We start from the raw sequence: 12,256 nt of genomic DNA on the forward strand, positions 1-12,256 counted from the left end.
AGTGAGCACCATTCGTTCCATCACCTTACCGACACAGCTAGCTAAAGCTACTGGCCGGTAAGATGACATTTCGTAAGGCGATTTTCCTCGCTTTAGGAGGGCCACCAAACGGCTGCTTTTCCACTGCTTCGGGACTGTACTGGATGAGCACGTGGCGTTATAGTATGACAGCAGGACTTTCCGACCCTGAAGGACAAGACCCTGAGGTTCTAGTCGATGCTGCTCGCGGTCATCGAGTCCACGCGATCCTGCGCACGTTAAGGCACGCGTGTTTCCTTAGCCTGTTAATGTTTACTGCAATCCATACCGCCACTAATGCTACGAGCCTTACATCATGTAATATTGTAACATGTTGCAATCGCGTTAATTATTTCGCCTTGATGCTGAAATTGTGATTTCTTAAATATAGATAAATAACTATAGTTATCCAACGGCCGGATCTGAACAGAGGACATCTAAAAGAGAAGCCTGCTACTCTATTAACCATTAGGCCACGGACGCTTTACGCCCACAACGGCGTGCCTTATAATTGGATCGTAGTTTTGACGTGTGAATTGCTGGAAATTATTTAAAATTAGTTCACAGATCATCATACATCAAAATTTGGGCCGATCCCGAATGTTGCACAGGAAGAAAACTCCCCTCATGTGAGGAGTTACGCGATAAACTGTTGCCTGCAGTGACTGTGGCCATATCTCGACCCCAACTCGCCCAGGAAGACTTTCATCGACTTCAACTTGAGGTCGAATCGCCTTCCAACGTTTTCTTTCTTCATGTGTGTGTTTCAGCGTTCCATTACATCCACCCTATTTGAATCCGCACTTGCTTGGGAGATTTTCTAAATAGACTTATAGAAAACGGCAACGTGCGTAATCCACATTTTATGCGCGAGCGCATGGGACATGAGTGACTATATTTTTCTAAGAGGGAAAATTAATAGAACTGAAAAATAGCGTATCCACATTTATTTAATATATAAAACGGATATTCTTGTATGATCAGAATAGCTTAAAGATGAAACAATGGGATGGATGTCCTCTGAGAAGGTGCAAGTGCGTAGGCGCGTCAGTACGAGTCCCTGTAGTTGGGGTTCGCCACGTAGACCCTGTACGTCTGGTACACGCTGCCAAGGATAGACAGCTGCAAAGTAGAGAAAACAGGGTCTGTAGTTCTGACCGAAGTCTATACACTCGAAGAAGCACGCTCAGAAGTTATGCGAAATTTAACAAGCACATTTAGAAGGATTGTCTTCCCAGTACATATATTTTTTTGTGCCATCGTAGGTGCTGGCGAAAATTGCGCTACTTTGTATGTACACGTACGTACGTCAGCGCATGTGTACGATGCGCAAATCAGGCTGCGTGACAGGAAGGATTTTAACGCTTATCAAATTTGTTTTCATCAGGCCTGTTGTGCGGCTTCCTGCAGAGGAAAAACCTTGAAGGGGTGCTTTAGAAGACACTTCGGGATTTTAGCTGAAATTCAGTTGGAGAATGTTGCCACGCCCGTACAGTTTCATGCCGGAATTACTAGACGAAACTCTGGTGCTTGCGCCTACGGGAGCTGCAGGTTTAGCCAGAATGGGAGTGGTAGGCACATGCGTGTGCCTAAACTTCGCGTTTCTGCCTTGAAACGGCTCCGTGACTTTGTAAACTCATAATTTTCAACACAGTACTGTGTAATGAATAATTAAAGAAACATGATTAAAATTGCCTGATGGCAGGATTCAAACACAGGACCTCTAGCACAGAAACTCGATATTGAAACCATTACGCCACGGACGCATGCACTCACAAGCAGCATGAAACGCCGTGCGCGTTGAGAAGCTTCGTGCGTTTTGATTTGGCCCCCTCGACAAGCTGAAGCGCTGCGATTAGTAGTGATTGTGCGTGTGTTTAAGCTTAGTCTAATGCACTTTGAAAAGTATTGATTGTTCTAAAATTTAGGACAGCGACGGCAGATAAAGTGCATAAACGAAGTCACAAGAACGTCAGAAGCCACATCGCAGCGCTAGAGTTCCCTCTAGTAATTATTGTAGGAAACTCTATGACCACGCGTTATCGCTCGCTCGACCTCTATGCTGTAGCTATGAAATAGATTTCCTAGGTATACTTTGTGGCGCAAAATACATTTCTTGAAAAGGGACGGAAGAAAGGAAGACAGTGAAGCGCCAAACTACCAACTGTTTAATGACAGCCTGAACAAACGTACAGAAGAAAAGACAGCTTCCGCTCATGGAAATCGAAGCACCAACTCGCCCAAGAAGAAGTCCTACTGTGAAATAGAGCACACACCGAAACAAGGATAGGAAACGACGAAGACAAACACTGACTTTGAACTGTTTCTTTCTTCTTTATTAGTTCCCAAGAGTAATACATATGCGCACGCTTGAAATTTACCCCGGGAATTGGAAATGCAACTTAAATTGAAGCTCATGCTTCACTTCAGATAAATGACGTCTGGTGCGTACGCGCCCAAGACGCTCGTTGTGTTTCCTTTATGCGTTCACGACAGGCGTCACTTAAGCGCGGGCTTCAATTGAAGAGGCATTTCTGAGTGCAGAGGTTACGATCATGAAACGATAACGAAATAAAATACACGAAATATATAAGTTACTCGCGGGAAATAAAAAGGAAAAGCTGAAAGTTCTCCGCTAGTGTAGTGCACTTATATTGTGCCTCTGCTCCACGCTCATGTCATCAGTGGAAGGCGCAACACCGCCTTGGCTCCATCAGTGAGCCTTTTGAGTGGAGCGTTGATAGTGCGTCCACTTCGATTTGTCGTTCACAGAGCCGCTCTCTTTCCCCCGCAGCGCCGTCGGCCCATTATAGTGTGGTATAAACGTGGTTTCATTCATTCATTCGGAGCCAAATGCACTGGGCGTCTCTCTGATCATCTAACCAACGGTGCGCGACCCATGCATGTACCGTCAGTGGGAGAGCACGACGTGCGGCGGCAGTGGCGCCACGGCGCGAATGCACCTCGAGCATAAAGAAAAGACATCCAACAAGAGCGGACACTCCCAGAGAGCCCAGCGGCCGAATTGACTGTAGCGCACCAAGCGGATGGGATTAACACCTTCCGGTTCGGTTTTCGGCGCGCGCGTCATAGAGAAAGAAATTCAACAAGAGCGGACACTCGGCGAAAACTGGCAACAGGAAACACGTCACGCCTAGTGCTAATGCCATCCGTAGTTGGCGTGAGCATCGGAAAAAAAGAATGTGAAATGAACTTACAGACTTTTTATTTATTTTCATTATTTCCCGTTAAAGCTAAAACGTTTTGCGTATAAATGAACTTATACTTCGCGGCCTATTTTTCTTGCGTTACCTAGAAACAAGCTAGTGCCACGCCAGACGCACCATATGATGCCTCATGCGCCAGACGTGCCACCGAAGCGAGCGAGGCCGGCTGCGTATGTGAAGGTCGTCTGTTCGGCGACCCGTCTCTTTCGGATGTAGACCGTTTGTTGGGCTCCCGGCGTTTTCTTGCGTTCCTTCTGCATTTCGACATGGCACCTATGCACTATTGGACTACGGCAAGGTGAGAAACCTTGTTTGACAGTCTGCGACTCATTTCAAGCAAATTTAGGCTTACGGCACAAAACCGAGACTAGTGACGCAGTTAGCGAAAAACAGCTCGGCCGTTCCGGCGCAGTTAATTTGAGTTAATGACTCGTACTGGGAAATGTTTGCGACGATTTCTATGAGCCCCAACGTTATTCTAACTTATTTAGGTGGTTTTTGTGCACGCTTGCCGCACCCGGCTATGTGACGCAGTTAGCGATATGTACAGTCGCGGTCAAAAATACGCGGCCCACGGCTCCAGTCGGCGGAGCGGCCGCGAGCCGCACCGCGGCGCTCGCGTCGGCGCTGCGAGAGTTTGCGCTCTGACGACAGGTATCTCCCTACGTATCGTCCGTATCCGTTACGTATCCGCCCGTTACGTATCGTCCGTTACGTATCCGCCCGAGAGCGAGGGAGATACCTGTCGTCAGAGCGCAAACTCTCGCAGCGCCGACGCGAGCGCCGCGGTGCGGCTCGCGGCCGCTCCGCCGACTGGAGCCGTGGGCCGCGTATTTTTGACCGCGACTGTACCTCGACCGTAGTGACAGTTTGGCGTGTGCTGAATCACAAGTTAGTGGCGCCTTCCCTGGCCTCCAACATTATTGTGTTTCGCTACTTTTGGGATGCTTCTAAGGTATGCGCGCCGCACCTGGAGTTGTGCCGCCGTCAACGAAAAGCTGCTCTGCTGTGTGCCGCAGTTTCGCGTGTGCTGAATCTTACTGGGACAAGTTCGTGACGCATTCTCTGAGCCCCAAAATTATTGTAATTTTTTGTAACTTTTGGGGATACTTTTGAGGCTGGCTCGCCGCGCCTGGGGTTGTGAAGCCGTTAGATAAAAGCAAGCCGGCCCTGGTTAGTTACTTTTGCGTGTACTGAATTTTAGTGGGACACGTTTGTGAGGCTTTTTATGGTCCTGCAACGACAACGATATACCTTCTTTCGGTACTCACGCTTGTCGAGAAGGCGACGGTCGATTGCCAACAGTGATAGCACTGCGTCATAACGCCGGGTGCGGCGAGCGTGCCAAAAACCTATCGAAATAATGTTGGGACTCATAGAAACTCCCAGTATGGTTCATTAACTCAAATTAACTAGGCCAGGACGGCTGATCTGTTTTTCGCTAACCGCGTCACAAGTCTCGGTTCCGTGCCGTAAAAGCCAAAACTGCTTGAAATGCGTCGCCGGCTGTCAAAAAAAAAAAAAATCTCACCTTGCCGTAGTCCAATAGTGCAGTGCTGCCGTGTCGAAGTGCAGAAGAAACGCAAGAATACGCCGGAAGCCGAACGAACACGCTACATCCAAAAGAGACGGGTCGCCGAACAGACAACCTTCACATGCGCAGCCGGCCTCGCTCGCTTCGGTGGCATGTCTGGCGAATGACGCATGCTTATGGCGCGTCTGGCGTGCCGCTAGCTTGTTGCTTGGTAACGCAAGAAAAGTTAGTCGCAAAGTATAAGTTCATTTATACGCAAAACCTTTTTAGCTTTAGCGAGAAAGAATTAAAAATTCCAGGGTCTCTTACGACCTCTAACAAGAGGTGAACGGCGAAAGCATACTCTTTGCCCTCTTATCATTTGCCTCTTTCTCTTTCGCTATTTTTTCTCTTCTTTCCTTTCCTTTTTCTCTTCTTTGACTTGTATTTCCTTCTCTTCATCTCAAATCTTTTCTTCTCTTCACCTCATATAATTTCGGTAATCCTAAGTCATATACGATTCATTATGCGTCATTAGAAGTTATTAGTCATTATTAGTCAACGCTACTCATTCCTAAGCATCTTTAGTCATATGTAAGCAATTGTAGTCGTTACAAGTCGTCGTTAGATATATCGGTGATTTCGTAGTTATTAGTAGTCATTACAAGTAATTTCCGTCATTATTAGTCATTACAAGTAATTTCAGTCATTATTAGTCATTACTGCTCAATAATAAGCTTCTTTTGTCATTTTATTCAGTCGTAGTCGTTCCAATTCGTCGTTGGAAATATTGGTCATTTCGTAGTCATTAGTGTCATTACAAGTAATTTCAGTCATTATTAGTGCTTACTGGTCATTACTAAGCATTTTACTCATTTCTAATCAACTGTAGTCGTTACAAGCTATAGTTAGGCATATTGGTCATTTCATAGTCATTACTAGTCATTACAAGTCATTTAAGTAATTATTAGTCATTACTGCTGTCTTGTAAGCATTTTTATTCATTTGTAATCAGTTGTGGTCAATACAAGCCGTCGTTATACATATTGGTTATTTCGTAGTCATTAGTAGTCATTTTAGTAACTGCTACTCATTACTAGACATTTCTAGTGATTTCTAACCAATTGTGTTCATTACAAGCCATCGATAAACATTGATACTGTCGGAGTCATTAGTAGTAATCACAAATCATTACTAGTCATTATTACTAATTACTAGTCATTATTAACATCTACCGAGCTCTATTATAACGTTATCGTTAACCCCGACTGTCACTATCACTCATTTTTCATTTTTTAATCTGTCTTCATATGGCGTGATGACGCTTCGGCGGACAGGTCTGCTGACACAAACATCACCATGAGCCTAGAAAGGCCTTTCGCCTTAAAAAAATATAAAAGAAAACGTTGTCTGTAAGTTCATTAGGATGGGGTTTACACTAGGCGTGAGGTGGTTCCTGTTGCCAGTTTTCGCTGTGTGTCCCCTCTTGTTGAATTTATTTCTCTATGCCTCCAGTGTGTGCATAATTGCCACTGCAACAAACATGCTTTCTGCATGAGGCGTTCACGTATTCCGTTTTACATCGAGCGTAAGGCGACGTTTCGCACCATGGCTATGGACTCACTTAGGCACATGGCAACAGCGGAGAATTCGGTGACTGCATTGCTGTAGGTGGCCCGAATGAAATTTTCTAGGAAGTCATTTTTTACTTAGCTTCGTAATTAGCACTTAAAATTGTCTTTTTTCTCATTTACATTATAGGCTCCTTGACTGTGTAACTTCATCAATGAATAACTGTGTAACTGTGCGGATAACTGTGTAACATACCGCAAGATTGCCAACCCTGATGAATAGCGTAAACAGCAAGGGGATCGCTAAAGTATGTCACTCTGGTGTAAGAATGGACTAGTAAAGTTTAATACTAACAAATATAACTCGACGTGCATATTACGCACGCATCAACACTGGTAATGAACGTATATATGTACCGAATGACACTTGGGCCTCATCAGTACTCACAAATACCTTAGTCTTCACATTAATAATGACATTCCATGGAACCCGCATGCTCATTATATTACTGCTGATGCTTATTGCATGTGGGGTGCCTGTAATATTCTTTCCACTGTGCCTAGTTCTGCAAAACTGAAACACCCATAACCCAAACTCGCTGACAACTAGAATAGACATCTGCCATTGGGGGTAAAAGTCAAGCATTAGTAAAGGCTCACTCACATTAGGCCGACGCGACACCGATTTCGGTCTGCCAACTGTCTGCGACAGCGTTTCTGCCCTTGTGTCGCCGCCTCTTACAATTTACCGACGTCAACAATCTGCCGACGGTCGGCGGAGAGCTCGGCGTCGGTACAGTAGGACAGAGGCGCCGACAAGAAGGTAAAAAACACAGCCGCCGAAAATCGCCAGACCGAAATTTGTGTTAGGTCGGCCTTAACTCTTGACCCTTGAGGCAATTCGAAAATTTAGTAGCTCATTTCATTCTGACTATCCCCGTCATTCCTGTGTAACATGCAGGAAAAAGTTCACCGAATATTACGATACTCTTTAATGCGAAATTTGAGCGCGCCTCTACACGTGTTTTCATGATTATATAAATATATACTGGTATAATGATTATATAAATACCCGGTTTATATTAGGAAGAGAACGCTGAGAGTAGCTTGGCTGGCGCGAACAATGTCTCATGGGGCACACTGGAAAAGGAGCAAAGTGTGGCGCGACTGCCTCGCTAATCGGGAGATCACAAGAGGCAGTGCGTGGGTGACGCGCGGGCGCGATTCGCAGCAGCCGCAACAGACAGACTTCCGCTCATGATGCGCTTTGTTTCCAGATATGGTAACGGTAGACGCGCTCGCCGCGTGCCTTATCGATTGCGTCATCGGTGAACAGACGACGGCGCGCTACTCTGGTGCCATATCGTAGTGGTCGTTGCTGCAGAGCCCGTCTTGCGCGGAACAGCGCTTTTCTTCTCACGCTTTCGCCATAGCCGCCTCCTCCTCCGCTTTTCGCCTCGTGGTTTCGTTGCATCTCCTCCTCCGCTTTCCGCCTCGCGCTCTCTTCGCTATCGTCGTCTCTCATCGCCCGCTGAACTCCGCGTTCACTCTTTCATCCTTCGTTGTGCATGTTCGCTCGGTTACGGCGAGGGATGCCGACACTCAGCGCAGCAAAGGACTCCTAAGGGCTGCGCTCTAAAGAGCCCTAATGTTGCCTAATATTTTATTATGTGGCATATGTGGCCGCCTATGCCTAGTACACAAGGTTAATCGCTAAAGTTCCGTCTTGAAGGTAGAACTGATTACACCACAATTCTAGGGTTCATCCCAATCTGACCACAGACATAGTGTGGGCGTGCAAGCCTGCCTAACAAACAGCCACCATGACTCTTCTTTTTACCACCCATCATTCGTGCTTACCGTTTCCATTGTTGACATCCTGGACGCATCTTCAATGAAGACCGCAATCTACCACGCTATAATTTAGCATTTTTAAAAAATCATTTGTTTCCACTTGTTTCTATTTGTTACCACTCCTTTCTGTTGTGGCTACAGCATTTAAAAGTATGTATAGTAAATAAATAAATTTTTGTACCAATAAAGCTTTGCGTGTGAACAATCTAAAGTGACCAACGTACTTACCCGAAGAGCCGTCGCAATGAAAATCAATGTGTGTGATGCATTAATGGCTTCAGTGGCATTGGACTGTAAAATAAAGAAGACAAAAGCAAGAACATGCTTAAGGCAGTTTGCACATTGTCTTGGTGACTACGAATACAAACGACTCGTTATTGCTGATACTTAATAGCATCTCAGAGCCCTCATTTTCTTTGTTGCCACGACTGGAGGACAGTGACACCTGAGCTATCCCTCCTATAAGCCAGGTTAACTTCTACGTTTTCAACAAAGTACTGCGTAATAAATAATTAAATTAGCATTATCTAAATTGTCCAATGGCAGGGTTCGAACATAGGATTTCTTGCACACAAGCCCATTACGCCATTTAGTATTAGATGAAGCTTAGAGATTTAGGGCAGGGTTCGAACCTAGGACTTCTTGCACACAAGCCCATTACGCCATTTAGTATTAGATGAAGCTTACAGATTTAGGGTACAAGCCCATTACGCCACGGACGCTTTTTTTTTCTTCATTGCCACTTTCAACAGCACAAAAACAAATTAACAAACATTCGGGGAACCAGTCTCTAAGACCAGGGCTTATTGCGTGAACCCATTAATATTCGCGCATGTTTAACAATGATTCTACCCTAGGGAGCCATTCAATCTCTGGGGTTGTAAACTGGTACACAACTATAATTTACCGATGCTTTCCTAATTACGCCATGGACGCATGCATAGAATATCGACAGAAAACGCCCTTATGAATTTACAACGCGCAAGCCAGTGCCTTGCGACGCTTCGCGCATTTCGATTTGGCCACCTAGACAAGCGAAACCATCGCAAATAGTAGCGTTTGTGCGTGTTCGCAACGTCTTCTGCACTTCGAAAAGCATAGATTGCTTTGAAATGTACCACAATGAAGGCATAAAAAGCCTAATAAAGAAAGCCAGAAGAGCTTCTGAAACCACAAGCGGGAAGATCAGATAAATCCATGTTGTTCTCATCATGCCCATAATGGTTGAACGATTGCAGCACCAGAGGAAGCAGCTGCTGCTGGTACTGGTGCAGCCGCATCGAATTTCGATGCTTCCCTCATTTTTTCATATTTTTGTTGTGTGTCCCCTTGAGGTAAATGTGCGTAATTCTTTCTCTGGGGCGGTGACCAACGCCGAACGTTTTCCGCTCTCATCTCGTGAGCGTACTGAATCGGCTTCAGCATAACGTTAAACGTTGCTATCGTGTAAAGTTGGGTAATTTTGCCTCATACTGTAAACGCTGCTAGACTTTTCACTGCTTGCGAAACACAATTTTTGTTACCGTCTGTGTTGCGTCATTATAGCGGTAAGCATATCCTTTAGTAAACACCAAACACAGAGAAAGTTCACCAACCAGGGCCAAGAAAAACTTCTTAGCAAACGAAGTAAATGCTCAGTGAAATCTCGAATACTTTGACGGCCATATAGCGCAGCTATAGCAAGTGTTCCGACCAAAATGACACGTCGTATTTTGTACTTCGCTCTAAATTTGATTGGTCAATACGACAGCCGTGGTTTCGTCGTAGATTCGGGGTTGATTTCTTGATGTAATTTACGCGAGTGGTTTGTCTGTGGTGAATCCGACGTTCTGAAATAGGCAGTAACGAATCGAACGCTTTCTCTCAGAGGAGTGTTGGGGTGAATTATTCTGTAAAAGCTAAAGACGGACGCGACAGATGAAGTAGTTCCTGCGTTTTCGTCAATCTTTTGCTGTTGAGAAGAAGAACAAAATGCATATTTGTATCGATGCTCTGTCCGCATCGGATGCTTTAGCCTGGGAGCTCGTCTAAATACATCAGGACGGAGATACTGTTGTTCTCGGCAACCACTGTACGTGGTTTCAAAGGTTTTAGCATTTAAAATAAACGCTTTATTCTAGTCACTGTACGCAGTGGATTTATATTTCATGCGATACGTTTTTTAATACTCTAAGGTTGCAAGATTTCGAAAAATTCACTTGCAATGTCTACAACGCTAACTTGGACATAAAAAGAAGGAAAAACCCTAAATCTGTAAGCTTCATCTAATACTAAATCTAAAGGTAACAAATTTATGTATCAAATAGTTATCTGGAATATAGCAGTAATTTGCGAAATAGGCTTTTGCAAGGCACTTGTAAATTTTCGAACAATTCCCCGTAGGCTGCAAAATTATATCTGTATTTTGGGCACTTGAGGTAAGAACACAGCGGCCGCTTACATAACCTCGATATCTGTTTTTAATGCGGTATCACAGGTTTATAAACGTCGTGCTTTTTTTAAATCCGAATTATGGCAATGGAAAGATTCCAGGTGATAACCGAAAATTTCGCTTAGAGTTACAAGAATTCACCTTTTCCTCTAAAACGCAAAAGAGTCTATTTAAATTGGTCCCGGGGTTCTCCCACCTGAGCATTCAAACGTTTTTCATACACTTCAATAAATAAACTGAAGTTGGGTACAAGCAGGAGCTTCCACTTAAACTGTGTGCAAGAAAAAATTCAAAATAATTTTCTGGCTCAGCTTTTGAACCAGTGGATATTACCTCTAATTAAGATAGAGCACGGGCGGTGCAGAGTAGGGCTACACAAGTAGAAGCGCGCTGTCCTGCACTCCCCTCCTCCCTAGTGCACGCCTGTTAACGGTACGGTGCGCTCGTCCTCGCCTCCCTCCCGAACGCCACCTGACTTGCGAGCGCTTTATCACGTGACCTCAATACTGAGAGCGCCTCAAACCACCAATCTTCCTGGCTCACCAAACAGCATACGGCGTGCTGAGCATAATGGAATCTGATCGCCTTTGAACTGAACGGAACCTCACGGCGGCGCTGACGGCGCCGGTGGAAGTTCGCCTAGAGTGTCCATATAATTGCTGTCAAGCGCAATGTAGGGCTGTATAGGCTACATAAAGGCGCAGACAGCTACCGCGAGACGATTGAGTAGGTACCATTGGCCACATACTAACCATTTTTAACTCTTAGAGGACACTGAAAAAGTGAAAGTAAAGGTCATCGTACAACTTACCTGCTTGAGGACGGCAACGAAGAAGGCCGTTAAAATGACGACATCGACTAGGAAGTGGAAGGTGTTCCAGTACAAAAATACGCGCAGTGCTTTCACTGGTTGCTGCAATGAGATAATTAAGAAGCATATTTATGATCATTAGCAACGCGCCCACTTTGCCAGTCATTGACAGGGACAAACTTTATTGCCTGGACTATAGGTTCAAAGCATTGTAAATATGATTCTTACGCAGTGCACATGAAAAAGAGAGGATGAGCAGTCTTGAAAGACACTAGCAATCCGTTTTTGTTTTTATCCTATTAGCTTGTCTATGAGACAATGCATTATATTTTTTCTACATTGTATGATTGATGATTAATGGCTTTTATGGCGCAAAGGTCAGGGATGATCAAAGAGCGCCAAGAAAGGGTATGATGTAGTCGATGTCAAAGTGCATATTGAGGCAGCTTATAGGGACTTAGAGACTTCGCGATAGAGTGCGTAAAATATGTATGACAAATACAGTGATACAAAAGGTGTAGAATAATATGGTGGACGAAAATAAAACACATTCAGTGAAGGAATGATATACTGATATGGTGTCACTGTCAGTAACAGTAGTGGCTAATCAGGGCACTTTGAAAGCAAGGGCAAGGAGGCGCACGCTATACAAAATCTTCCACCGCAACAGCGGCCTTTCAAGAGATTCCATGCAATGAATTTATTGGATTGATAACTTGTAGTAAGGGGATTTCTTTGAAGAAATCAAAAATTGATCTTGCGTTAAATAGCAATTCCTTACCGAGAAACATTGCTAGATGAAGAGCACTAAGTTGTCTGTAAACTAGAGAA

General features: G+C 44.7%; 1 protein-coding gene across 1 annotated transcript in view; it reads right to left on the reverse strand.

The window, feature by feature from the left end:
- Positions 1–950: 950 nt before the first annotated feature.
- LOC129387460 (uncharacterized) overlaps positions 951–12,256 on the reverse strand; it is a 33,120-nt gene continuing 21,814 nt past the window's right edge. Inside the window, exons 5-7 of the mRNA XM_055076382.2 lie at positions 11,426–11,527; positions 8,412–8,474; positions 951–1,140 (exon numbers count right to left, since the gene is read on the reverse strand). Of these exons, the coding sequence (XP_054932357.1) occupies positions 1,066–1,140; positions 8,412–8,474; positions 11,426–11,527 (240 nt within the window). The 3' untranslated portion in view covers positions 951–1,065. The remainder of the gene's footprint in view (positions 1,141–8,411; positions 8,475–11,425; positions 11,528–12,256) is intronic.

The sequence above is a fragment of the Dermacentor andersoni genome, chromosome 2 (assembly GCF_023375885.2).
Source record: "Dermacentor andersoni chromosome 2, qqDerAnde1_hic_scaffold, whole genome shotgun sequence".
Classification (NCBI taxonomy): Eukaryota; Metazoa; Arthropoda; class Arachnida; order Ixodida; family Ixodidae; genus Dermacentor; species Dermacentor andersoni.